General features: G+C 43.4%; 1 protein-coding gene across 4 annotated transcripts in view; it reads left to right on the top strand.

Moving 5' to 3' along the window:
• rerea (arginine-glutamic acid dipeptide (RE) repeats a) overlaps positions 1-26,971 on the top strand; it is a gene marked incomplete at its 5' end in the record, with an annotated part of 72,587 nt that overhangs the window by 5,928 nt on the left and 39,688 nt on the right. For all 4 annotated transcript variants that reach the window (XM_083894646.1, XM_083894644.1, XM_083894645.1 and 1 more), the window contains one exon: positions 3,381-3,451. In XM_083894646.1, the coding sequence (XP_083750772.1) occupies positions 3,381-3,451 (71 nt within the window). The remainder of the gene's footprint in view (positions 1-3,380; positions 3,452-26,971) is intronic.

Here is a 26,971-nt window from a genome sequence, read left to right as displayed (position 1 = left end):
CATCTTATTTGCTTGACACACAGAGGAGGCTTCTCTCTTTAGCTGAGACTAGGTGTGTTTTAGATTAGACATGCTTGGCAGTCATGCGAGAATAGCTGGCTGAACAATGAGTTACAGCTGAGAAAATTGCTGTGTACGTGTGTGTGTGTGTGTGTGTGTGTGTGTGTGTGTGAGGGTCACGTGGGCCATAACAATGAATATTCTGTTGCTTGAGCTCCGCAGTGACAATGTCATTGGAGATTCAACGATCGTGAGGATCAGCTTTCAGTGAAGTGTCTGGGTCTGAGACGCTGAACTCGGTAGCTTCATGATTATCTCGCCGTGTCGAAGTATTGAACTTTCTTCGCCCCTTAATCTGTCCAGGTGCTATGGCGGTCAGCAGTGGGGCCGAGCAATGTAGAAGTTAGATGTATGGCTGCTGAGGGAGTAAGAACATTCGTCTTTAAAGCCCTCCCTCAGTGAGTGCTACATCCATCCAGCTAACACATACTTCAACCCTAAAAAACTCCCATCCCCCACACGGACCCCCACCGGAGCTAAATCCATAGTCCCTCCCTTTTCCACTTCTCCACTTGAGCGAGGAGACCCACTTCCAAATGCACAAAACGGCAGGAATGTTTAACAAGCCAGGCAGACCCTGGAGGAACTGTGTGGCTGTGCTTCGATAGCCCCCTCCCACCCCCCCCTCCCCCACCTCCCTGAGCTCTGCAGCCTCCTCGTCTCGTTCAAATAGCTGTGTTTGAAACACTAACTTGGTTTTAACTTTCACATTCACTGAGATTCGTCTTGTAGTCTCATTCAGAGAAATGCCCTTGAGGTAGTAGATTTTAGTGCCCAGGATGAATTTAAAATGGGCTTTTCGACGTTCGAAGAACAGACTTGCTTGCTGGCTGTGAATGATTAAACTAGATCCCCGTCTCTCTCTCTTTTTTCTTCTTCCCACCACCTATCTTTTTTGTCTATGGCCCTGTCAGTCCTTTATGCCTGTTGATGTACTCTGGGGTGTAGACACAGAGATCTGGCCTCTCTAAATGAATGTGGCGACAAGGTGAAAGGACACTAAACCCTAATTCCCCCAATTTGACTCCTCCGAAAAATGTCATCTCATTCAGATTAGTCTCTTTTGTTCTCTGCCCTCCCCCACCCCTTCCCTCCTCCTCTTCCCTCCTCCGCCTCTACCCACTTCTCTCTCTCTGTCTCAACACACACACACACATGTCGCTCACAGATCACACAATAGCGCTGATGGATATTTTCATTCATGTTATCTTGTAAATGACTTCCAGGGATGGTGTAGAGGAGAGAGAGAGAGGGGAAAAAAGCGAGAAGAGGGGCAGTCATGAGAGCGATATAATGCGTCACTCAAAGCTACTGAGGGTGATAAACCCTCCCTCCCTCCTGTTTCCCTTAGAACAGCTCATTCAGCCCACAGCAGATAACTGGCCCACCCTGAGGTTACACACACACACACCCACACACACACACTCTCAAGAACAAAGCCCGTGATGTCACAGATGCACTCACCAGACACCAGCCCCTCTACAAATGGTATCTTGGGTGTCGGAGCCATTTAATATCTTTGCCACCCCTCTTTTCCTCTGCATGCGGTAAGATAAACCACAGCCAGATCGATAACTCTGTTGACACAAACAAATAAATAACAGATGATGGCACTGCCAGACACTGAAAGAAGCTCGCTGCACATCTTTGACTTACAGAAAGTGAGGCTTTAGTCTTTCACTAAAGAATAGCTCAGCCTGTGTTTTGGTGAAATGAGCACCTGCAGTTTTGTGTTGTCAGTGTAAATCATACCTATGGTGGCCTTTTTTTTTTTTTTTTTGTAATCCAACCTTGCAGCGCTGTGAGAACGTGGAGCAGAGACGCTTTCCATCTTAGACGGCTTATGTACTGTATATATGAATGTGAGCACCGGCGCTGTGCTCCATTGACCCAAGTAAAATGCATTTTATCTCAGTTTGATAACAGAACGCTTGTGTGTCACAGAAGTCAATGATAGTCTGTTATGCTATACTTACAGCCAATCTTTGATAATAATCCTTAAAAAAAAACGCTGAACAATCATTCAATAAACATCATATTTCATGCAAATTTTGCAAATGTTATGTGAAACAATTTCATTTTTAATGTGCAATTAAATTCTTCTATTTTTTGCTCTGTATTTTATGCAAATCCATTTTTTTTAAATGTAATGCAACCAGGATATGCAGTAGTAATGTTTTGACGGTGTTGTGGTATATGCTCATTAAAATGTTAAATCTGTTACACAGTGAATATTGAACTGAACCTTGGATTATATTCAATGATATCTCCAATTGCAATATTTATTTGAAAAAAAAGTATTTTCCCCAAATTGTTCAGCTGTCGTCTTGTAGTTTCTAGACTAGAGCTGCAACTAACGATTATTTCCGTAATTAATTAATCTGTCGATTATTTTCTCGATTCGTTTGGTCCATTAAATGTCAGAAAATGTTTAAAAAATGTTGATCAGTCTTCTCAAATGGTTTAGTTTGTCCACAAACTAAAATTATTCAGTTTTAAGAATTACTTTGTTATGTGGAGCAAAGAAACAAAGAAAATATTCACATTTAAGACGCTAAAATGATTAGAAACCTTGTTTTAATAATGGAAAAAAAGCTTCATCGAGTAATAATCGATAAATTGTTTCAGCTCTATTGTAGACTTAGCAGTGACCACTGATCACCTCCACCTTCTCCGCCCCGTCTTCTGCTTCTCAACAGAAGTGGCCGATGTGTGTTTTTGTCCTGTGCAGCATGAATGTTGTTAAGGAAACAAGGGTTCACGACCTGGCCATACCACCAGTCACATTCAATTAAACAGCACCGTCAGCCAGGGACACCTCCACACACACACACATTACAGGGGCTGACACCTGAGAGTTATGCAATGTGGTGACATTCTGAAACACGAACGAGAATGTTTTGTTTTTGCGATAAGCTAAGCCAAAGTGAACTGGATAAAGTGTGTACAGATGTGATGATAGAAGTTGTCATCTGATGGAAATGGGTTACGGTGATGGCTGCGGGGTGGGCTGAGGTTAAAGTGAGTATTGCTCACTGGTGTATAAAAGGAGTGGAACAATAACATAATTCCCCCTTGGGCGTAATGTTTGCTTTGGAAAGGCAACCTTGTAGCGTTCTGAAAAGTCCTTAATCCTATTACTCGCATTCCAATTGAATTTGACTCAAGGAGAAAAATGTCTTTTTAGTAGAGGTAACGGCACACAGAATAATGTATTACAGAATCTGTACGCAGGGAAATATGAAAGCTTTGGAAAATGTGAACATTATTGTTCAAAGATAAACATCTCTCTTCTTCCCCCTCTCTCTTCTCATTTGCAGATTGTGTGTACATCGAGAGTCGGAGGCCCAACACTCCCTACTTCATTTGTAGCATTCAGGATTTCAAGTTGGTGAGTACATGTTTTTGCATTCAGCGTTTTTGAGCTCTTTTATGTCCCTGTGTCCTCACACCAGCCTGAGGTTTAGCACCAGCCCACGCACTCATTCACCCACTCATTCACCCACCGACTACACGTCCCCTGCTGAAAAACACACCACCCTTTTTCTAGAGAGGGGAAGAGCGTGTGCATAAGTCATCAAACACAAATCATTTTGAAGCGGATGTTTTCACATGAGCTGATTTCGTAAAGATCATTTCTTTTGAAGGGATTAGACTTAAATATTAACCACCTTTGTGATATACTGGCAGTGTAATAATGCTCAAAGTAGAAATCGAGATGTTTGTTCATGCACTTAATTGATTTAATGAATGATTTTCTTTCTCTTTTCTGTACGACCTAATGTCCTTTGCTGAACAAAGAATGAAATTAGTTTTTAATTTGCTGCTTAGGATGGCTGATTCATCAGAATCGGCCTGATTAAGTGAGGTGGTGCTTCGTGTGAGGTGATCTCTATCTCTGCAGTTTTTTAATATGTCCAGGATATGCAAAGTTGATTGTGGCTCGCATATACACATACTGTATATAGCCAGACACAGTTAGAGTAAGCTGAAGCTACTTTGACAGTCTGTTGGTGTGGTGTGTGTATGTGGCTGTGTGTTTTTGTGTGTGTGTGTGCTCGCCGTCCAGAGTCGGATGACGAAGTCGCTCCGTCAAAATGATAAATGACAAAAGGTATTGTTACGTCCAGGAGGAAGCAACTTCTAGCCCCACGATGAACACACACACACACACAGCACACAAGTCACACACCTTACGAGTTATGAGCAGCACTTATGAGTGTAATAAAATTTCAGACTCGCCATTAACGACCATCAGTTCTTCTTGATTAACTTTTGTTTAACTGTAACCACTGATAACTGTTGACAAAACCCTACCATGATGGTTTATCTGGAGTTGTTTTGTGGACGACTTCAATAGCCTGTGTTTTGGCTTCCCCGTCCCGTCGTAAAGTGCTTTCCTAAACACCTTTTGCTCATTATTATCACTTATTTTGAGCTTTTTATGACATGTTCACACTGTAATTTCAATGAAGCAATTAAAAAAGCGGTATTTGAAATATTTTAGTCTATATTTAACTCAAAGAAGAACTTGAAAATACTAGATTAACTGGATTTCTAAGGTTTTGTCTTCAGAGGTCATTGCACTCAACCACGTCTAGAGTTCATCAAATGTCTAAAATTGATTATGGAAGTGAAAGTGATTATTTTTAATTGGTCCTTTGTATGGTTTCCACCTGTCATGAGTGAAGAGTGGAACATTTTTTGTACGTGTGGGTCATGACCACAATTTAATGGGCTGAAGTATATTGGATATAGGGCTGGGCAATATAGCGGTAATATCTATATCATGACAGATCAGATGAGAGAGATTGTGATCTGGGATGATTTTTTTCAGGTTTTAAAAGGCACATTTTTTGTGTGTTTATAGGCAATTTCAATACATCAAAATATCCGTCATTTAATATTAAAAAGCCAAAGAAATACACTACCATTCAAAAGTTTGGGGTCACCTATACACTTTTTTAAAACACACTTTTATTCATCAAAAGAGTTGCAAAATGAATAGAAAATATAGTCAAGACATTGACAAGATTAGAAATAATGATTTTTATTCAAGATAATAAATTTACCCTTCAAACTTTGCTTTTGTCAAAGAACCAGCAAAAAGTTTTCAGCTGTACTAACATCATTGCACAAGGGGTTTCTTATCATCCAATAGCCTTCTAATGTGATTAGAAAACACAATGTACCATTAGAACACTGGAGAGATGGTTGCTGGAAATGGGCCTCTATACACCTATGTACATATTCCATTAAAAACCAGACGTTTGCAGCTAGAATAGTCGTTTACCACATTAACAATGTATAGAGTGTATTTCTGATTCATTTAATGTTATATTCATTGAAAAAAAGGTGCTTTTCCTTAAAAAACAAGGACATTTCTAAGTGACCCCAAACTTTTGAATGGTAGTGTATAGTATTTATTAAAAGCCATGACACCTAGCCTTACAGAAATATTGACTTGATTTATGTGGTCATATATATCAATATATTAAACAAAATCCCATATTGCCCAGTCCTAATTGGAATATGTAGTCGTGTGAGTGTTTGGTGCCAGATGAATCGGTGTCTGTGAGCAGTTGCTGTTCTTTGAACAGATGAGTTGAGTATGGTGCAGAGGGGCTGCTGAGGATCAGCCAGGCCCCAGGGGGCCAAAGTAATGGCTGCCAACAGCCAGGGTGATGATGGGAGGTCAGCTTCAGAGGCCACACACACCACTTTTGCAAAAGGTGTAGTAGTATGAGTGTGTGTGTGTGTGTATATATACAGTATGTGTGTCTATACTTACATGTGCAGGATGCTGTTTATTTGTGAATACTTGAGTGTGTGTAAGTGTGAGAGTGTGTGTGTGTGTGTGTGTGTGTGTGTGTGTGTGTGTGTGTGTGTGTGTGTGTGTGTGTGGAGGGCAGTTGTTGTGTGAAGAAAGGGGTTGTAAGGTGAGCCCTGCAGAACTGAGGACAGCCTGGCCCTGCGGCAGAAGCAGGGCTTTAATCGGATTGCTCCCAGAGAGTGCTGAGGATTGCAGGAAAACCCTCCCTGAGCTCACACATGCGCCTACACCCACTCACACAAAACGCCATGCACCTGCACCTTGATTAAGAGCACCAGAAGAGGTCTGGGGCAGACATAGATAATTGTCCAGGGAGAGAGAGCGGGAGAATACGGGATCCATTAGCTGACCTCTATCTCTCTTTTCTTTCTTTCCTCACTGTGTCTCTCGCTCGCTGTTGCTCCCTCCCCCATCCATCTGTAATTAATGAACAGCCATCTGCATGCCTGTATGTGTTTGAGCAGGCTGTACCCTTGTCGTCCTATGTTAAAACAACAAGTCCCGCTGGCTCTCTAAACAACTACAGTGTTTTTCAATGAGCCCACTTTGTGGCCGTGCTGCAAATCACAGAAGATTGGCACTGCAATCTCTATTTACTAGACCAGCACAAAATCTTCTTTTAGAGTGATAGCTGCATTAGCTTGTAATTGCACAATATAAACTGCCATCTACTTGGCCAACCTCAAATCTGCTCCTGTCACCCTGCTCTCAAAAACTGGAACATGTGCTTGTGCCACTGGAAGAGGGTAAAAAAAAAAAAAAGCATTCATCCACACATTCTGCTATTTTGTTGAACATCATGGTCGGTGTAATCGCATTTGCTTCTCTGGCCTGATTTGACTGAGCAGGACAGGGAGCAGGCACATTTGAGGTCTGTGTAAGTGAACCACACATTAGACGTCAACTCATTCCCTTTATTTCCTGTCCGCTCGTCTCTTCCTGTGTCTGTGTCCAACCCCCACTTCTTCTTGCTGTGCAAATTATCGATCAGCCAACCTCTGTGCGGGGGCCAAGGCTTTAGAGGCAACCGAGGGGAGGGGATTTTCACTGGTCTTAAAGCAAACAGCCTAATCAACATATTGATGAGGTTGCCCTCATTTTCCGTGTCTCTTTTTTTCCCTCCCTCACTGTGTAGACTGTAACAGTCACACTCTGTACTTTATCTAATGACCTGTGAATCCAATTAGTGCTGTGTAGAAATCCTGAACGCAGCCATCAATCTCTCCCGTGGTGGTGGAAGAACAAGGATTGAGGCCCCACCTCTCTGTCAGTTCATATCTTTTCTCCACTGTGTGTCGTCTGTATTGGGACGATTTCGAGTTTACCTGAGGCTTTTATGCACGTGCACTTCCTTATTGCATCCGTGCACTAAAGAGGAAGCCCATCAAGCAATAATGCACGCTAAAGAAACATTGGGGTCATTCTGAACTTCAAGGACAATCGTTTTCTGTCGTTTGTTTACTCCACAGTAGCGGCTACAGTGTCCACAATAACCCCTGTCACATATTGATCCAGCACAGATTTTAGCCTCCTGCCTTCCTCCTAAAATGTCTGCCAGCACACAGAGGTGAGCAGCAGTAGGAGGCCATCTTAACCGATGAAGGAAAGAAAAGTGTAATGAAATTGTCAAAATGTAGACGCTCGATCGCTGTGATTCTCCCACGTCTTTGTTTAGATAATTAGAATAGAATAGGGATAAAAATAGACGATATGTAATCTGAAAAGTCTGCATAATTAAGCATTTAATAACATTTATATTCTGTCAGTATAGTGTCTATAAAGGTGCATTCTGAAACAAAATGTGTCTATTGTTTCTGCAGGCTTCATTTTAAACCCAGTGCCATGACCGTGTAATCAATGGTATTTTGGATTGGATTATTGCCGTGATCCAGTGGTCATATTTATATAGCAATCATTCATTTTAACATGCTCACACATACGAACAAACCTATGTGAGACAAGAAAATAAGCTGAAAAACAAAAACAGGACAGAGAGCAACCTGCAGCCATATCTTCCCACTGACCCATGACTTCACCAATCCATCCTGCTTTTCTCAACATGATTGTCTCCTCCATCTCCATTTCTCTCACTCTCACTGTCACTCCTCCCTCATCCCCGCTCCTCTTTATCTACTGTCACTCACCCACCTCTCTCCCCATGTTCTGATTATTGTGTCCGTGTCCTCGAGGCTCATTGACCCCCACCCCCCTCATAGGAAAACAAAAAAAAAAGAATCTACCTCCCTCTTTGCTTGTACCTAACCTCGTTTGCTGTTATTGGCCAAGTCAGCTGTGTTTCCTCCTCCTTTACCTTCCCCTCATTCCTCTCTTGCTCCCTTTACTTTCGCGTAGCATTCCCCATGTTCTCCCTCCCTCTTTTGCTAATGGAGTGATTGCAGTCTTTCTCCCTCTGGGAACGAGAGATTGAGGAGGTGCCCAGTACACCAACACGCACACATATTCTATCTCTTGCTGTTAGTCTCTCTCTCTCTCACACACACGTAAACAAACATGCATCTTCAGACCTGGATCTCGGTGCTCATGGACATTTAATTAGATGCCATGTGCAATGCAATTATCTTTCCAGGAGTCCACCTCGTATGTTGGGGACCTAATGAGCTTAGAAGAACGAGAGATTTTCTGTGTCATATACTCAGTGTATTGTGTGAACTGTGTTCACTGCCTTCTCGTTCTGTTCCCCCTCATCTTGGCATCAGTTTAATAATGCAGTATAATGTAATGGCCATCTCAAGGTTGAACTCACTCTGTTTGCACTGTGTGCGATGTGTGCAAGCGGATCTGCGATACGCTGTGCATTCACACATGTCCAGTGGATATATTCTGCAGAGGTGTGTTTGTTCAAGCTCCTAACACCGCCAGATAACACATACGGAAATGCATGTGTGTGCATCAGTTACCTCTAAAAATACACGTGCTTGTGGCAATAGATGTGCGTGTCATCTGATTAATAAGATGTCTTGAAACATAAGCTGTATATATTGGAAAATGGGTTAGTATTTCTCAGTTGTAGGTGTGGGTTTGCATGATCCCTGCATGCCTAATCAGTAATTTGGGTTTACTCGTATAAAGAAATAAAAACCGTAGGGGCATCTTGATTACTCATATTGCAAGTGTATCCCATGTATTTTCAGCAGTGAAGAACATAAAGAGAATAAAAGACCACAAGACTGAATCATCAGATAGCTTAATAAGGAGGACGACGACACCAATTAAGAGTTTTCTTCCCATTTTTCACATAACACTGCGGTGTGACACAATAGCTTTGAGAACTAAAACAGAAAATGGAGACTTTGAATTTTCTTTTATTTCTTAATGAAGCACAGAATACCAGATATTTTATGCTAGATTACGTATTCCTGCACGGCTTTATCTGGCTACTTAGGTTTAAAATACATGGACATGTGAAATGTATTATTTATGAATGTCCTCAGCTCTCGGTGTGTATTAAGGACATATGTCCATGTGTGGCTACAAGTACTGTAATATCTTGTTTGTATTGGACAGATATGACGGCATGGCTTTCCAATTGTCATATAAACAATGTGTGTACATCTCCCACACACACACACACACACACACACACACACACACACACACACACACACACACACACACACACACACACACACACACACACACAGTGTTAAATGTATCACACACAACTGTTTCCCGATGGTCTTAGCAGGTGCTTATCGTACAGCGCTGGAAAATACCACCTTTTCATCGCCCATAATTAAAAATGTTTGATAAAGATGCAAATATATGTGCATAAATATGCATGCCTAACACGCGCAGTTATTGGGCTTTCTATGGAGCCTGAGTGTAGCCCTAATGGAATCCAAAGTGTTGAGAAACAATGTCGTTCGTTGGTGAATCAGTTTTGCAGCTACCTTGTCTGCACATATTCAGATTTATGCAAAAATATCACTCATTATACAATTTGGCATCGGGAAGTAGGGTTCCTCTCCATCCCCCTGGTTCTTGCCCAGATTTCTCCCTTTATTTTAAGCCGTAGCCCAGTGTGAATCTTGGAGTCCATGAAAACCAGATTGTATTGAACAACTTGTTCATTTCTTTTACCTGGAGAATCTCTGATTGGTGGTGTGCTGATATTCAGATGACAGAAAGAGGCCGACTAGACACAGGCATCACTTGTTTCTTGTCAGTACCTAGAAGGCTGGGTTCCCTCTTTTTATCTTCCCATTTCTTCCTCTGTGACCACTCTGCACCCCCCCCCCCAACATTTTGAAATGCAATTATGGATCAGTGAGCACTGCCATCAGTCGCACTTCTTGTTAATATTTATCGAGTGGAGCAGCAGCCGCTGCCATCTCTTGAGAGAGGGGCGCTATAGTCATTATGGGCAATTGTGTGTGTGTGTGTGTGCACACCGTGTGCTGCTCAGCTCTTTCTTTCATTCCAGGGTCCATTCAGCTGCTGTAAGGGAGCTGGTACATTTCACAGGCATGAACATGTGGAGGTGCAGCCTTTCACGATTGTGTGTGTGTGGCTGTCTTAAGTGTCTGCTTGTCTCAGTGCTCTCTGTGAGGAAGCAGCTTTGACAAGGGCATCTAGGCGTCTATAGACACGGCTGGGCGACTGAGCCTGCTGCAAGCTGTTTGATTGAAGCGTTCTGCCTCTAATGTTCCCCATTGAGTTGCAGCCTTAAAGCAATAGAACCATGGCACAACAGCCACTAAGCAGTGAATGGCCATTCAATGTCACTTTCCTCCAAAAGGAAAACGGACCAGAAATGGTTACTGACATTAAACTTCATAACTGAGGTGAGCAGGCTAAACACATGAGAGGAACACATTTTATTTATTATTTGAACAAATTAATTCTGCTCTGATTACCAGGGTTTATTTGACAAATAGCCCCCTCCCTTTGTTTTTCCTCACAGTTGGCTGTGACTAAACCCTGTGAGCAAAGGATTTTTGTTTTACTGCTGCTTTGGCAGTATCAGGTGACTTACCCCATTATGAACATTTTGATTAATGCTCCTCTGTGTGGAATTCACCCCAGCAATCCTGCCGCCCCTCGTGTTCACTCCCACCCACCTCTGTCCATACACACTTGACATTTCACTGAGGTGAAGCTATCACTGCCGTTCTTTGTAATAACATTAGGTCATTAAGCTAAGGTGGTGGGTTATTTGGTGCCGCAGCTGCTTGTTTCTATGCGAGCATGTCCTAAATCTGAGTGACTGACAAGTGCCTGTCATTACTTGAGTGTGTTTGCAAGCCCAGTGCATTTCTCAAATCAGATTGGAGACAGGCATGGCATCTCTCAGACTACTACAGCCTCTCTTTAGGGAGGTAGGTTAGATTGATTGTCCGCGTGAACACAGAGATGAATAAATACAGCAATATAAATGACAAGGTTGAGATAACAACACACTTCAGATCTAGTGAGTGGAGGAGGCTGTATTCGGCTATCCTTGTGGGTATTAATCCAAGCCAACTCTCGCCTTGGCGCATCGCTTCTACTCTCCCTCTCTCACATTTCCCTCTTTTCATCTTTTTGGACAGATAACACTTTTTTTCCTCTCACCCTCACTGCCCTCCCTGTGCATTAGCTAAATGCTGCTATGGAAACTAGTTGTTCAGCCAATAGGATTATCTCTTTCTCTGGGATAGAAGGCAGGAGGGGAGGGAAGTAGAGACGGACTGAAATCAAAATGGGGTTTGTGTGTGTTTTTAGATGGAGAGGGTGCGGCCTCTGGACAGTGGGGGTTGGTCAGACTGAAGCGCCAGGCAAGCGCCCATAGCATTTTCACAAGGCTCTTTAAAAACTCAATCAATAGCCTCCTCTTTGACGCACCACTGTTAAATTATTCAGCAGAGAGGCCCCCTTTGCCCACTCTTTCCTCTTGGAGTTTCGTTAATTGAGTTTACTTTCAACGAGCTTGGCTACATCTCTCACACAGTTGCATGCAAATGTGTCATATCTTTTGTGTGTGTGTAATGGATGACGTTTGGACCTTGCTTATACATACATCCCTAATGCTAATTCCACCTCTTGTTGCCGTGTTGAAATATTCAGCGGTGTCTCTGGCACTTCTCAGTATTTTTCCCTGACGCATCACAAGTAAAAAATGCTTCCTCTGATGTCTTCACCAACATCTGAAGCACATGCACTGCGCTCTGGCGTGGAGCACTACATTTTATCTCAAAAGCAGAAGAGCAAACAGACGGCGTTATCTTCTTTGGCACCGACTTTGAAAAAGGTGGGGGGGGGGAACAAATGTACCAGGGATGACAAGAAAGACGGGAAGATTTGATGCTGTCAAAATGTACAGACCTCCCAAACCTAGCTGTCATATGTGAAAATAATAATTATAGGGCATGTTTAACTACCTGACCAGGTCCTTCTGTTGAAAAGAGTAGACTCCTGCATGGGGGGGCTGCATGCTAAATTAGAGGTTGAGGGCTCCTTTGAAGTAGGGCAATGTTAATAGTGCCTCGGGATCACTGGGGCGAGATGGTTTTCACAGCAGATGTCACAGACTTGTGAGTAATATATATTTTAGTAGTTCTATGGAGAATTGTTTCATAAGTCTCTTGTCGTTGTTTGGCTTCACCGTGTTGATTGTAGTCACCAGACACTAAACACCTCTGCGTGGACTGGTCAAGCTTTAATTGGATTGGCCTCTGTTCTGAAAATGGTCGGCTAATTTTAACCCGCCTCCTTCTCGTCCTCCCCTGACATTACATTTCCACTTCTTCCGGCCTTTTTTTTTCAAAAACCCCTTACCACCCTATGTGCCCCCCCCCTCTCACCTAGCTAAAGTGGGTATCTGGCTTGCTTCACCACTGGTTCTCAGCTCTGCTCAGTTTAATTTCCAGCTTGTCCAATGTGTGACATACCAATAAAAAAAAAAGATGGAGAGAACAAGAGAGAGAGAGGGGGGGAGGTGTTCTAAGAGGGAGGAGGTAAAGCTGTGGAAGTGCAGATTTACAGTGGTATCGGGTTCACACGCTTCCACTAGGGCCCAATTTTTTTTCCCCACTCTTTCTCTTTTTGTCCATTAAAGAACACATGGTGCAAATTAACTCTCGTTGGTTACGGGACCAAAGGGAGGAAGGGCAAGGACATTGGTCAGAGAGAGGAGCCACACACACACACAAGAACAGTAAATTTCAGGGTTTGTTGTGAGGTATTTGGAATGTCTATTATGTTGTGCCTCAGAGGCTGCTGCCTCACACTAACCTTAAAACAACAGCAACATCACCACAGGCTGCCATCTTAAGCAGCTCCCCTGCAGCAGTGATCAACATTCATACAAACCCTCTGACATTCTGTACATGTGTTACAACTTGACTCGTTGCTAACTTTATCTCCTTCCCATCTCTGAGTAGTTGTTGATCTAATGCGACACAACTGGCTAACATGTGCTTGCGCTTTGATCGTGAAAGGGTAAGATCGCTCAGTTTAAGATGCGTTTTGTGTGCTGTGTGTTTGCCTTCCCCCCTAACCCCCCCACCCCAACAGTGGACTGGACTCAGTTAAAATATGTGGACAAGAAAAATCTCTTTTAAACCTAGAAACCATCAAACCAAAAGCCTTCATGTCATCATGATTTAGACATTGGAGTTCCTCCATAACCAATGGATAAAAGCCTCGAGTGGCTCACAACTCAAACTCCTGTGCTCATATGAGGATTTTAAGTAGGTTTTGTTAAAATCTTTTGAACCGTGAAATGCTCCATTATCCCCACAACCCGAGTCACATTTTCTCACACAAACAGACGATTATCCTTAAAACTATGAACAATAACAAATATACACAAATTATACATGGAAACCGAGCAGACGGGTGGTACAAACAGGTATTTTAGTTGATGACACATTTAAACAGGTTTTCCCTTGGACATGGAAAGGCTGTGTGTTTTCCATGCAGTGCGTCACATTTCCGCCCACAGTGGCTGTGACTGCTGTTGTATGTGCTTTGATGGGTGAGTCTAAATTGTGTTTGCCTGTCTGTCACCGCCGAGGGATCACACGGACCGAGGGAACCACAGCTGCGAGCGCTTGGAGACGCTTCGCCACTCTTTCACACACATGCATACACATGATTGTGTAGCAGTCTTAGTAAGGACACTCCTATACTTAAAGCGTTCCCTGGCCGCTTACCCTAACCTTAACCATCACAACTAAATACCTAACTGTAATCCTAACCATAAAACCAAGTCTTAAACTTCAAAGCCAGCCAACATGTCCTCACAAACATAGGTTTGGATGAATTTCTTCTGACACTGAAAACATTGCACACTTAATTATTCTGTTATGTGAAACCCTCAATCCTTTGTTGTGCTTAGCAAAAACCATCCAGCGCACACCTCTTTATTCTCTCGTCTTCTCCTCTCCACCCTTAGTGCAGCACATACCTCAGCCTCGTTTTCTCCACAACACTGTCTCTCCACTGAGACTTCACACTACCACTAGTTGATATTATTCTGGCCTGGATCTTAAACAGTGCACTATGAAGAAGTATAAACACTATCCACAATGGTAGAGACATTTCCTGGCATCAAAGGGCCAGGCTGTGCTATCCCCTCAGTAGCTGTATTCATTTCTGCACCCGTCACGCTCAAACGCTCTTTGTTCTTCTCTTTATAGGAATGTACTTAACAGTTTGGCAGTGTTGTGTTTGTGAACAGAGCTGCCTTTGTTCCAGCAGACAGTTAACACTTGTGTACAGAGCAGAGGGAGGAAAGTCTGTGTTTTTCAGCCTACTGTTAAATTAGCCTAAGCACTGTCTTAATGAAATGAAAAAGAAAGTATTGACCTCCCGTGAGTCCCTCTTTTTTTAATACAGTTGTCAAATCCTTGTGTCTTTTATCCATTGGTTTCTCCTCTGCCCCTGCGCTATTGTAAAAACCAAGCTGCCGTTCATGGCCGTGTGCGTGAGGAACTTGATCTGATATGCTGTTTAATTCCTTCTATTACTTGCATTCGAGCTAATTGAAATAATCATAGCGCTTTTTTTTTTATCCAGATGGGACTGGCTGTGTGTTTATGGGATGACTAATACATTCAGCTATATAGACTTTCATGGCAGCATCTCGAAAAGCTAACCTCGGGCTATTGAGCTTAACAGCCCATTTATAGATTGCTGTAATACCCTCCCCATTTGAGGGTGAATAACTCTTTATAGGCTCTTGCCATTTGCACTTTTCATATTCAGTCGCATCGCGCACCTTACACCACGCTATTTTTCCTCAGCTTCTCCCATCTTAGTCTCCTCTACTGTCTGGTTCTTGTGATGTATCTTCTGTCTTAATGCGCTGTGGGATGTGGGGCCTGATTAGTGATGTCACAGCACGTGGGTATGTCCGAATCAGTCCACAAGAACACAAGAAAGAACACAATCCCTCTCTTAAGGAAATCTTGTCTTACTCCTACCTTCACCCTCCTCTCCAGGTGGAATGGCATGATTTAATGTGCAGCCCTGTCGAAGAGGGTAATGGAGTTGGCGGATGAGTGCGAAGAGCTCTCTCCATCAGCAAGTAGAGGGGGGTGTTGGAGGTGATTGAGACCCCTGGCTGTCTTGGTGTGCTCCATGTATAGACGGTGACCTCTTGTCATCTCTCCCCTGCAGGGCCAGGGTATACACATTTACACACAACACACACCTCATTTCTTAGTGGTGTGCACTTGTGCTTTCACTCCTCTAGCTGTAGATCTGTGACGGTACCTGTAGGAGACTGATGGATCTTGCTGTTAACAGATGGCCAATTTTTTTATATTTTTTTTAGCCCAAAACATAATCTCTAAAAATGATGAGTTGTTTTTTTGAATGTGTGATAATGAGGCATAATATTATTTATTTGTCAAATCCCTGTTTTGAAACTGCTAATTCATTTAAATTAATTGAAGTCCCTTTGTTTATCAGATCACATAGCTTAAATACAAAGTCACTTTGAGCCATGTCTCTGAGGTTAAATTGCAGTGCAGTGCAGTGCAATGCAAGTGCAAATTCAAACAGTGAGAGCTACAGAGGGAGAATATTGATTACTTACATTGATCACACTTGCACCGTCCTTGCTATCTTGTTTGGGTTCCTGGCTACCTGGTAACATTTACAAACGGTGGAGCTCAATTCTCCACTCTTGCATCCAGTCCACTTGAACATTAAGTGGAAAGGCAGATCTGTTGGATATTCTTTAGAGATAAGATTTAACAGTCATTCACTGCGGACGGCTCAGAGACTCTGCTCAACTCAGAAATACAGCAGCAACTGTCCATAATTAGGTGCAAACTGTTTGCTTCCTGCCAAAATGACATTTAAATGCCAAATGGCAGAGCCTGTGTATATTATGTGGGATCTCTGGCCTTGCTGTAGACTCTCTGCTAGATTATTGCTGCTGCCAGAAAGATGTTACACAGAGATAAGTGTTCGTTCTTGTGGCATTGGCCTACATTGCCCTTGTTAGCTCACCAGCCAGGACTCCCCGTCCACAACCTTTCACACTCTATTGGCTATTGTTAGCAGAGATGCTGTCTGGTAACCAGGAGAGGGTTGCTATTTAACTCGATAATGTGCAAGTGTGCACAGATGACTCCTGCTGCTTGCACACATTATCCAAAGCAGTGTGGCTTTATTCCAACCTTTAATTCTCCTCACACAGCTGATTTTGGATTTGGTCTTTTGTCTTTGTGGCTCTGACACCCACTCTCTGCTGTTTCATGTAACTGCTCCGACTTTAGCAGGCTGGCTGTTAGCTTTAAGATGGTGAGTGAAGCACTGCAGGCCCATATAAGGAGTGTGTGTGTGTGTGTGTGAGAGAGAGAGAGTTTTGTGAAAGCTCTGCTCAGAATCACTAGGTGTCTCGAGCCCACCTGTCAATCCGCACCACCCTTACAAAAACCATCAGAGCACAGCCAGCTTAATGCTAGCCTGCTTATGTGTTATTGCTAACATGCTATGACAATAATGTTTATTCTGGTCATATGTCATGCCAAGCATGCTGTCATTTGCTTAAATGAAAAGAAGCAGTGTTTTCTCTGGGCTGGTGCAGCAGCCACTGCGATTTAAGGCTTTTAAGCAAGGCTACGCCTCCCTACATCCCTGCTATGGGTTCCAGCATGAGTATTGTGCACTTGCATCACTGTGTGTGAGCAGCTTGTCTAATCACTCCTAGCTGGCGGGCTTGGAGGGAGAGGTGGAATCAATGCAGTGGGGCTATGAAGAGGGGAGAGAGAATGGAATAGAGGGAGGGAGGACGCTGATCAATATCATAGCAGCAGGGTGGGGTAATACCCACTTCATGTAGCACCTCCACACACGAGGTGGATTGTGGGAGTGAAGCAGGGGGTTAACAGAGGAAGTGAGAGGGAACAGGAGAGGGAGGGGCGACAGTAAAAAAAAAATAAAGAAGAAGAAAAATAAATCTCAGTGCCACATGGTAAACAAGAAGCTATGTGTCACTCACCAGATGAAGTGGCACATTTAACATTCTCCTCTCTCCTTCAACCATCCCAACACTGCTGGGGACATTTTGCTTGGCAGCTGCCTGCCCATTGGCTCAGGGCTGGTGACGGGCGTGGCTACGCTGTGATAATGTATGGGCTGTCATGGCAATGATATCCAGTGTTTAAGAGAGTCATCAATAACCCCACCCTGTTGTGTTCCACAGACTGTTAGTCAGTGTCTACTGGATCATCCCATCATCAGCCTATCATATCAGTTCTACACACACAATCTATTACAAGCATCCACTCTGTTACAAAGAGCCAGCTGTGAGAACATCACCCCTCCACCCAAGGACAGGTTGATGTCAGTCATTACACCAGAATGGAAAAGAAAAAAAAAACGCAAGAAGCTGCCAATAAGACAGACTGAACACGGAATAGCTTTGCACCCAAGCTGTAGTGCATAAGACTCTCTTTATTCTGCCTGTGCTTTGTCGTTGAGGTTGCGTGCACCGTGCTAGATCTTGCGCTGATGCTGATTGCATGGTATGGTGAACTGTGTCTCCTTTCCGCTTGATTTAACTCCAAAGCCATGACTAGGCTGAGCCAAGCAGGCTTCACATGGCCGTTTAGAGCTGGGAGACAGGATGTGATGGCGGACAGCTAAACTGAACACTGTAAACGGACACTTCCTCTGCGGTGGGTAGGAAGTCCCCGCCAAACCATATGGTCACACTGGGATGCACAGATCCTCTGCATGTGTGTGTGTGTGCGTGTGTGCGCATTCTTTGTTTTTTTTTCCCCTCTCTGTTGGTTTCTAAATGTGTTTGTACATTTATTCCTCTTCCTTGGCCTCTGAATCATGTTGCTTCAACTAATTACACTGAACGGCCTGTTATCTAATATGCTTTACAGATGGCCTTAAAGGTGTAGGCTGATGAGTCTGTGTGTGTGTGTTCTTGTATTTGTTACCTCTTTAGGAACTTTTCTGGCTTAAACACTGGCCCTGTCAGGATCATTAGTCATCATGGAGACCAAGACCAATTTCTGAGTAGCTGGTTATGGTTCAATTGTGGTGAGGGATAAGTCTTTGTTTAAATGAATGGGAGTCGATGCAGAGTCCTTACAAGGATAGATGTGTGAACCTGCGTGTCACCTTTCAGTGATGTTGGCAGGGGCAAGTTGAGGGTGAATGTGAGGCAGTAGGTGAGTTGTGGAGAAGAAAGAACATTCTCAGACACACCACTGACCTCTGTGTCCTTTTGCTCCTCTCTCTTTTTTCTCCCCCTCTCACTCACTGTGGGTAAACAGTCATTTCCCTGTTCTCCCTGACAGAGTGAGTCGAGGCGAATGATTCCCCCCGTCTACATCAAAATCCTTTGCCTTCCCCTACCCAACCCTGGACACTGCAACACAAAGCAAATGCAGTCTGAGCCTGTGTGGGTGTGAGTGCCTTTTCAAAGTATAGCTTTTGATTTACAGGCACACACACACAGATAAATGGGAGGAGAAGACTTTGATGTGCCTGGGTTGCAGAGAGTAGAGACGTTGGTGTGTTGTTCAGCCTCTTTGTCTGGTGTTCTCTCTCAGTGGGTGCTCTGTGTGTGTGTGAACCATAACCAGTGTGTTTGACATGCTGCTCATCATGACTTCAATGTTTTTCCCATGTTCTCTGTGAGTACTTGTTTACTTTGCTTAAGTATTATAAGTCTTCACAGAAAAATACAAATAGCCATGATATTTTAACAAAATGTCCATGATTACTGAACAAAAGAAAGAAAAACTTGAAATGATACAAAGAGTAATTGGGAGACATTGTGACAACCTCTGCCACTGATTGGTTGCTGGATCTCTTACAGAAATGGCTCTCTTTCACTTGTCTGTTTTCAAGTTGTCTGAGTTAGCAGATGTTCTTGCACCTCCGTATTTAGCTCTCTATCAGTGCTCATTAATAACCATTTTAAAACTTAACATTCTGTGCTGATGTGTGTGTGCTTTCTGCTGCCTTGCTGTAACACTCTAGACTTTTGCCTCAAACGTATTTTATTCTGACACTGGGTAACTCATTTGGCTCTGAAACGCTGCGGTAACCTTCTGATTTCATCATCCCTTTGATACATTCAGAGCACCAGAGGCAGCAAAGCAGCCCTACTGCATGATAGAATCTCCCAAATGTTTTTTACTGTGCTTAGGGTTAAAAACAAAATATTATATTTATGTTGCCCACTAAATTCATGGCCACTTGTCATATGGTGTGACCCTGGCCTCTACTGTCACTAATTTCCCATTGCATATCTGTTTCCTCTGCTCTGTTTCTCCATGTCTAAGCCTTTTAGCCCCTCCCCCCACACATGGTGCAAACACAGGTCAACATCTTTTTACGCTGTGTGCAATAGTGTGTTATCAGTCTCTCTAACACTAACTAAACATGGGCTGATGTTGACCCCAAGTGTCAGGTTTATAATATCAGCATCAGTCTGCTGTTACACCTGATAAATATGGGAGGTTTTAACCAGGCTGAACTCATAACATTATACATTTAAATAAAAGTGCTGTCAACAATCTATTGTACATTTAATGTGTTTATATTTTTCTCTACATGAAAACATTTATTTGCTGCTTTTCAACAACTTTGGACATATTATGAAATATTCTGAACATATAATTGGTTCATTTGCATTTATGTCTGAAGGTATACTGTAAAATCGAGGTGTCCGAATAACTAGGAACAGGATTGTGCACAGTTTTATATTTCCAACCTCTTTTTGACTGTGCAGAAATTTAAAAACAAGGTTATATATTATTTTTTTTGTTGGATGTATGCAAATCTGTTTTAAAGGTATTTTTCATTTGACAAATGCAGTTGTATTCACAACACATTTAGTAATGTGTTACTCCCTTTATTAATGCAACATTTCTTTTTACCTTACTGCACGTTTTATCTTGCACCTGCACTGGTGATTTTTTTTCTTTCTAAACATTAATCATCACATACTATTTTATTATATTGCTTGTGTTGATTTTTAAATTCAAATTAGCTTAACGAGGATGCAATAACAAATACCCAGTTGACAGTGTGCGATAAGCCATAGGCAAACCATTGATGTTTTTTTTGCTGCACTGCAATATGTGAAATCTCTTAATTGGTGTTTTAATTGCTTTTGGGAATAAATAAAAATGTCAGCCAATAATGTGATCACCAAGTAGTTGACAAGTCGTCCTTTTCTGCCAATTTAAAAATGCCTTTTGAAATTTGATTCCAGATTTGTTTCATCCCATGTAATTATTGAGTTGAGGAAGCGGAGCAGACAGTGCTGTTCCGCCATGAATTAAACCTCATTTCCAGGTTTTCTCATTTCAAATAGACTGAAATGTGCCTCACTGACACTCACCAAAAGCCCATCTGTAATTGAGTTACAATATGGTGGCTGTTATTGCCAGTGCAGACTGAGAGTCATGCGGTACAGCTTCTTCTAGTATTGGGTTGGGCCTGCCTTGTTATTGCAGCTGTGTTGTCTACAATACATCTCTTGTTGCAGCACAGCGGGAGGCTGCTTAGAGCTTCTTGCCAGTGTGTGTGTGTGCGCCTGTGTGTGTGTGTGTGTGCGCCTGTGTGTGTGTGTGCGTGCGCACTCGCACATGTTTTACAATTACATTCTTCCACAGCACTGAGACTACAGTGACTGTGAGTATCGTTTCCATTTTGTGAGCTTTAACTGTATTTGGTGAGAGGTCTGTAACATCTTAAAGTCATTTGCTAACACATACTCGCCTGTTATCCTGCTACATTTGCATCCACTCTGATATATCGTGACACACGCGGGGTTGGTAATTTGCATGCGATTATTTGCATATTGTACAAAGCAAGCTTGCCTGACAGACCACCCACTGCTCAGCGAGTGTGGCATCTGGCTTATACACAGCTTACATGATGTATTGCTGATAGGGCCAGTGTCATCACCAGAGACTGAAAAGCAGGCAAGGTCACCTTCAGACACGAGATAAGGGGGGGGGGGGAGACACACGGAGATGGATATCTTCAGAAGCAGTGACCAGATAAAAACAATACTATCAAAACTGGTTGAGCTCATGGTGATGTGATCCCTTCAAGGCTGTTTGCCGGTTTCATGTGCAGCATAAAGATCTTTTTTCTGCATGCTTGAGCTCTCAGTCTCTAGCTGTGCATCCCACTCCTCCTTCTCCTTGGTGTGTGTGCTCTTAGAAAGTGCATTTAGTCTGTGTGTGTGGAAGCTTCATAAATATTCCTCTCACCTGTGAGCTGACCACACACACCAGCACACTGCCTATAGACACTCCTCTGATGGCCTGACAGCTGCTCTTGAATAGAAAAGACCTAAGCATTCATGAACACACACTTACACGTTATTCTAAATCACCGCTTTCAAAGCACAAAACCCATCACTCTTTTTGAAGTGGCACACGTCCATGCGCAGACACCTCTCCGACTCCCCTATGAGTTGATATCATTCACAGGCGCACACAGCGCTCTGCTCTGGGTCAAATCTTTTTTCTTTTTTTTCTTTTTTTGCTTTTCACATTTATTACAACTGCATTAACCTTCACTGTAGCCTGAAATTAAATGTACATATACTGTATATGTGTGAAGACGGTAGAGAGATTAGCATTGGTTTAAGCAAGACCTTCTCATTTCCTGTCTTCCATTACAGTGCTCAATCAGCCCTTCTCTGCCTTGCCCCTCTGTGGGCTGCCACACACACACACACACACACACACACACACACACACACACAGGGTCTGGATTAGCTGGCTGGGCAGACATCCAATATGACAAGTACACTCACACATAGAGAGAGAGAGAAAGCCAGAGATAAAGAGCTTGATATTCATGTCCTTTTCTGCACACCCCTCTCTCTCTCTCCCTCTCTCCAAGCAGTTCTCCCCTCTATTCTTCCACAGCAGTAGTTCAGTCAGTTTTGGTAAGATGTCTTATTAGCTCACCAGGCTGTGCTAACAAGGCAAAGCTAACATAATGGATCAAAGACAAACATGCTCCCAAACAAAACACCAGACCGTTTAAACACAGACACAAAGTGCACAACCCAAAGGAAGCCCTTGGCATCCAGAAGAGCATTCCTCGGTCTTTGTGTTTTTGTGTCTAACTCTGAATTCTGACTCATTGTTATTAGGTTGACTGTAGACCAAACGCTGCTCTAAGAAAAACATCTTGTGCTGTACACAGACACACACACATATGTTGTTGTTCTTGGGTGTTGTTATGGCAGTTGGCATCCGCACTGCTGCATTTCGGCTTTCTCGTTCCTGCGTCTTCTCTGCCTTTTTAAATGACTGGGTTTGTTGATCATCACACTCCAGCAAACACGCACACAAACCGTAGCCAGATATCAAAGCAAGGTGGCTTCGAAGGCGGTAAATGAATGACTATAGGCAGAAATGACGGTCCTTTCTGGCAGGTTTTAATTGTATGTCGTCTGAGAGTGAAAGCTTGGAAAATGAAGTCAGTATTATCATCTGAACACCCAGACATGAGCTCCACTAACTGCCTCCATCTGTCCTCAAGCAGCCCGTGTTTGAAGTCTTACTTGGATCTGCATGTTGGTCCGTACCCTGCTCGTGCTGCAAGCAGTGACTGACATTGACTTTTTGACTCAAGGTGGATGGTAAATCACCAGCATATTTTATATCATCATTTCCCTTTTTTGTGACACGTTTAATGTGTCATTAAAATAAAGTTTTACCTTGAAATCAAACTTAAGAGAGGCCTGATTAAATGATTAAAATCTTTTAATATATTGGTTCAGAGGTTAATACATTTATTAAAATCCAGAATGCAAACAGAAGAGGTTTCAGTTTTCAGTGTAGAGGCTCTGATTGATCCTAGGACACAGACATTCAGGCAATGTAACGCGTTTAGTTCATTGTCACAGATGTTCTCCTGTTACATTGTTTTATTGTCAATGACAAATTCTTGTTTTTGTCAATGGCATACGGACAACACACAACTCGTCACCACAACGTCTACATTATAGCTTCGCCCCGATCATGTCAATCAATTCCTTTATCTCCAAACCTCCAGTTTCTCACAGGAGACAGGAGTGGCTTCATTCTACTTTTCCTCAGTGGGTATTTATAATTTTTAAACGTTGCCTTGTTCCCTGTAAATGTCGCCACATCACTGTTAATTAATCTAACGGTAGCTAGCAGTGTACCAGCGGCAAGCGGTAGTTAACCGCTTTCAACAAAGGCCCTACTCTCTGCCTCTTATTGGATGTTCTTTGTACGGTTGTTGGTTTGGTGAGATGATTGTGAGATCGCTGTGGATGTGTTTGTGTTTTACATTACATGACTGGTTTAGTATAAACATTTGCCTGCCAATGTGCTGGATACACTCTACACTAGAGATTTACTCATCTATCTGAAAATAGATGGAATAGTGTGTTGATTTCACACCCTGGAGTTGTGATTGTGCTCTCACTAAATGAAGAGAGAAGTGAGCGTGTGTGTGTGTTTGTGTGTAGACTAAATCCCTGAACACGCGTCGTCAGATCCCTGGTGTCCCTTGGCTGTGTTGTGCTGCTAATGATCATCATTATGCTACAGATCTTTAGAGGTAGTCCTAAAACACATTCTCTATTCTTTTATCCTCTGTCCGTGTGACTTTCACAGTGCCGCTGCCTGAACCATCTCTTAACTCTGGTTAAATTGCGTGAGGAAAAGAAATCCCTTGCAGAATAAGTGGACAAAGCCTGGCTATTTTATGAAGTGAGCAGCTCAGGCTGGTGTTCTCCGTCCTCCCCTCCCCTCTCTGTCTGGAAGGAGGGCAATGTGGTCAACATCATGCTTTTGTCTTGTTATTTCTGCCATTTATTTAGACCCATTTGAAACAGAGGAGAGATGAAGCAAAGACTGTTGCTTTTCTAATTGTTTGTTATTAGCATGGCGTGAGGCAGGGTTAGAGTCATGTGTGGTGCTTGTGACTCCAGAGTGTTTAAAGTATGCCAGTGGTTGACCGTATGATCCCTCAGCCCTGGGTTTTTAGCCTGCATCATCTGTGAGCTCATGTGACACAAACCCTTCTTGGTTTTATTTCCCCTCTCCATCTCTGCCACCATCACTCCTTCTATTTCCAGGATGACAGCAGAACCCTGTTGACATGCTCTGATGTGTCGGTGTAAGTCGACAAATTGTACAGTGACGCGCGTATGCCATGAAGTGATTAATGCACGTCTGCTTGATTTGTTGAAAAGGAGGTTTAAATTTGAGGTAGATATGAGCTGTCAAGTTCAAAGTCACACACACACAAAGCGCCACAAAAAAGCCCACTTTGAAATGGCAAATGCTCATCCAATCAAACACAGAGCCTAGTGACAGATGGGCCTTGTGCTTTCAAAGCAGAGGTCGTCGATTTAATATCCAAACAGGTCAAGCCAAAGAGAGAGACACCCCTGTGTAGGCATGGTGCAAAGGTCCTGCTAGCACCGCCACCACAGCTGGGGCTCACCTCACCACCTCCCTCCCTTCCCCCATTCCTCTCCCTGCATTCCACACTCTACATTTGTTCTTGTTGCCAGGCGAGGAAGCAGACTGCACTGTTCCTCCTCTCAAATATTTTAATCTGCATTGTTTGGGGTTATTATATGTGCATAACAGAATGTAGCTTGAGGGGCAGGTTATCCTTGGTTGCACCAAATAGCTCGAGTTCTCACCGAGAAGCCATTAAGGAAAGGAGGATTGCAGAGTGGAAACCTGCTGCTGCCTCTGACAACGTGATTTAGAGGTGTCTCCTCTTACCTCTGACACAGAGTCCCAGCCTGCCCTGCTCTACTGCAGGCTGCGAGAAGAATGGTGGTGCTTATCCTGAAAGCCTGTTATTTGTGTGTGTGTGTGTGCGTGACAGAGCGTGCTCATTCACTTGTGTGTGTGTGTTTGCTCAGCATGCTGGCATTTCTTTGTAACAACCTCCTTTGTCAGTCACTGAGATGTCAAAGATTGCGTGAGCACAGCAGATTCTTGTACCTCACCAGTGTATGTTCACACACAGTTTTCCAAATGTGTGTGCACGTGTGTGTGTGTGTGTGTGTGTGTGTTCTGTTGTCCAGATGGAAGTGCTTATTGCTGGCGGATCCCTCTGTCTCGGGGAGAGCGCAAGAAAATAAGAAAGAGGGAAAATGAGGAAAGGAAAAAGCAAAGTGGAAAAGCCTTCCAATCAGATCCATCTTCTTTTGTGTGTGTGTTGGTTTATGTAAGTGTATGTGTGATCGTCCCAGCCAGCTCTTCCTGCCTGCCTCCCTCCTCTAATCTTATCATGTCGAAGCAGCAGATTAGTCCTCCCAGATCCCATCTCTGCCTCCAAATGCCACAATCAGCCTTTTGTTCTTTGCTTGTGCTTGCTCTCCTCTGGTGGCGGGCAAGGTGAATACTCCCACAGTCCACCCTCCATGCCAGTTTGAGCTTCTCTCTGTCAATGTCACACAGCTACCAGGCCCTGATATGCCATACCTGAGCCTCCCCTGCCCCTGAGGTGTTGGCTAACTAAGCTGTTAGCTCTACATCCTGCTAGCCTAGCTTATCTGCCTGACATTCCTGGCTAACACTGAGCTGCTGTTGCTGCTGCTGCTCTGTTTGACCTCCCCCCCTCTTCCCTCCCTCTCACCATCTCCTTTGTCTGTGTGTTTGGGATCTGTCTTTCCTTCCTTACTTCTGGCTGCCACCATCTGAAGGAAGTCATAGATCCTGGCTGCTGATGTCACCAGTTAGAGGGGGGGTCACTAACAGAGTTAGCAGAGGAAGAAGAGAGTGTTTGAAAAGTAGAGAAAATAAACAGAGGTTTCCTGTTAACGAGGTGCACTGGGGTTGTCGTGTTTTGAGTGAGAGCGTCTGGTTTTGTTTAAAGCGCAGCTCTGGTGCTACAGTGCAGAGAGGGGAGAGAGAGGAGCAGGGCGTCGGGTTTGAGGGTTACAGGTTGTAACAACGCACTCTTCGTTTTTGTCACATCTCGGCTTTGCTGCGACGTAATGAGCACATTGTAAAGGCCACTGTGAACAGATGCGGGAGAACTTGACGGCTTGCTGTTGCTGCTGCCGTGCAGTCCAAATACCAACAAATTGACAGGAGTAGTTGCAATGAAAATCACTGTAGTCACCTGATCTTTTACCAATTTTCTTTACAAATACAGCAAACTGGTTTCTTTTCAAATGTAAAGCTTTTCCTTGTTAAGAAGAAGAAAAAAAAAGAGGAACATCTGCCCTGTGTTTCCCCCTTACCCTCCAAGCTTTGTAGTGGTGTGGTCATACACAGAGGCCCCAGCTCCAGAGTTGACTGCACACATGCAGTCACACAAAGAAAATTGCACAGCCATTATGGATTCAAGGGGCCAGCCACCTTTAGCTCGTCAGAGGGTGAATTAACTCTCTCACACAATGCCTCATTTGTCCCTGAATGCTTTTAGAAAAGCATTGATTTGTTCTGAATTGTAAAGGAAATATTCTTCTTATAACCTTGAACTATTTTCCATCATATCCCTTTTAAAGATCCCCCTCTATAATCATAGCCCTGTGTGATGAGTGTGCCCAAGAATGCCACAGGCCAGGCTGAGCCACTGGAGGGAGGGGAGGTACCATTGTGTTCGGCCCCAAACCAT

This window comes from Microchirus variegatus (genome assembly GCF_963457635.1).
Source record: "Microchirus variegatus genome assembly, chromosome: 9".
Lineage (NCBI taxonomy): Eukaryota > Metazoa > Chordata > Actinopteri > Pleuronectiformes > Soleidae > Microchirus > Microchirus variegatus.
This window is presented reverse-complemented; position numbering and strand designations above follow the sequence as displayed.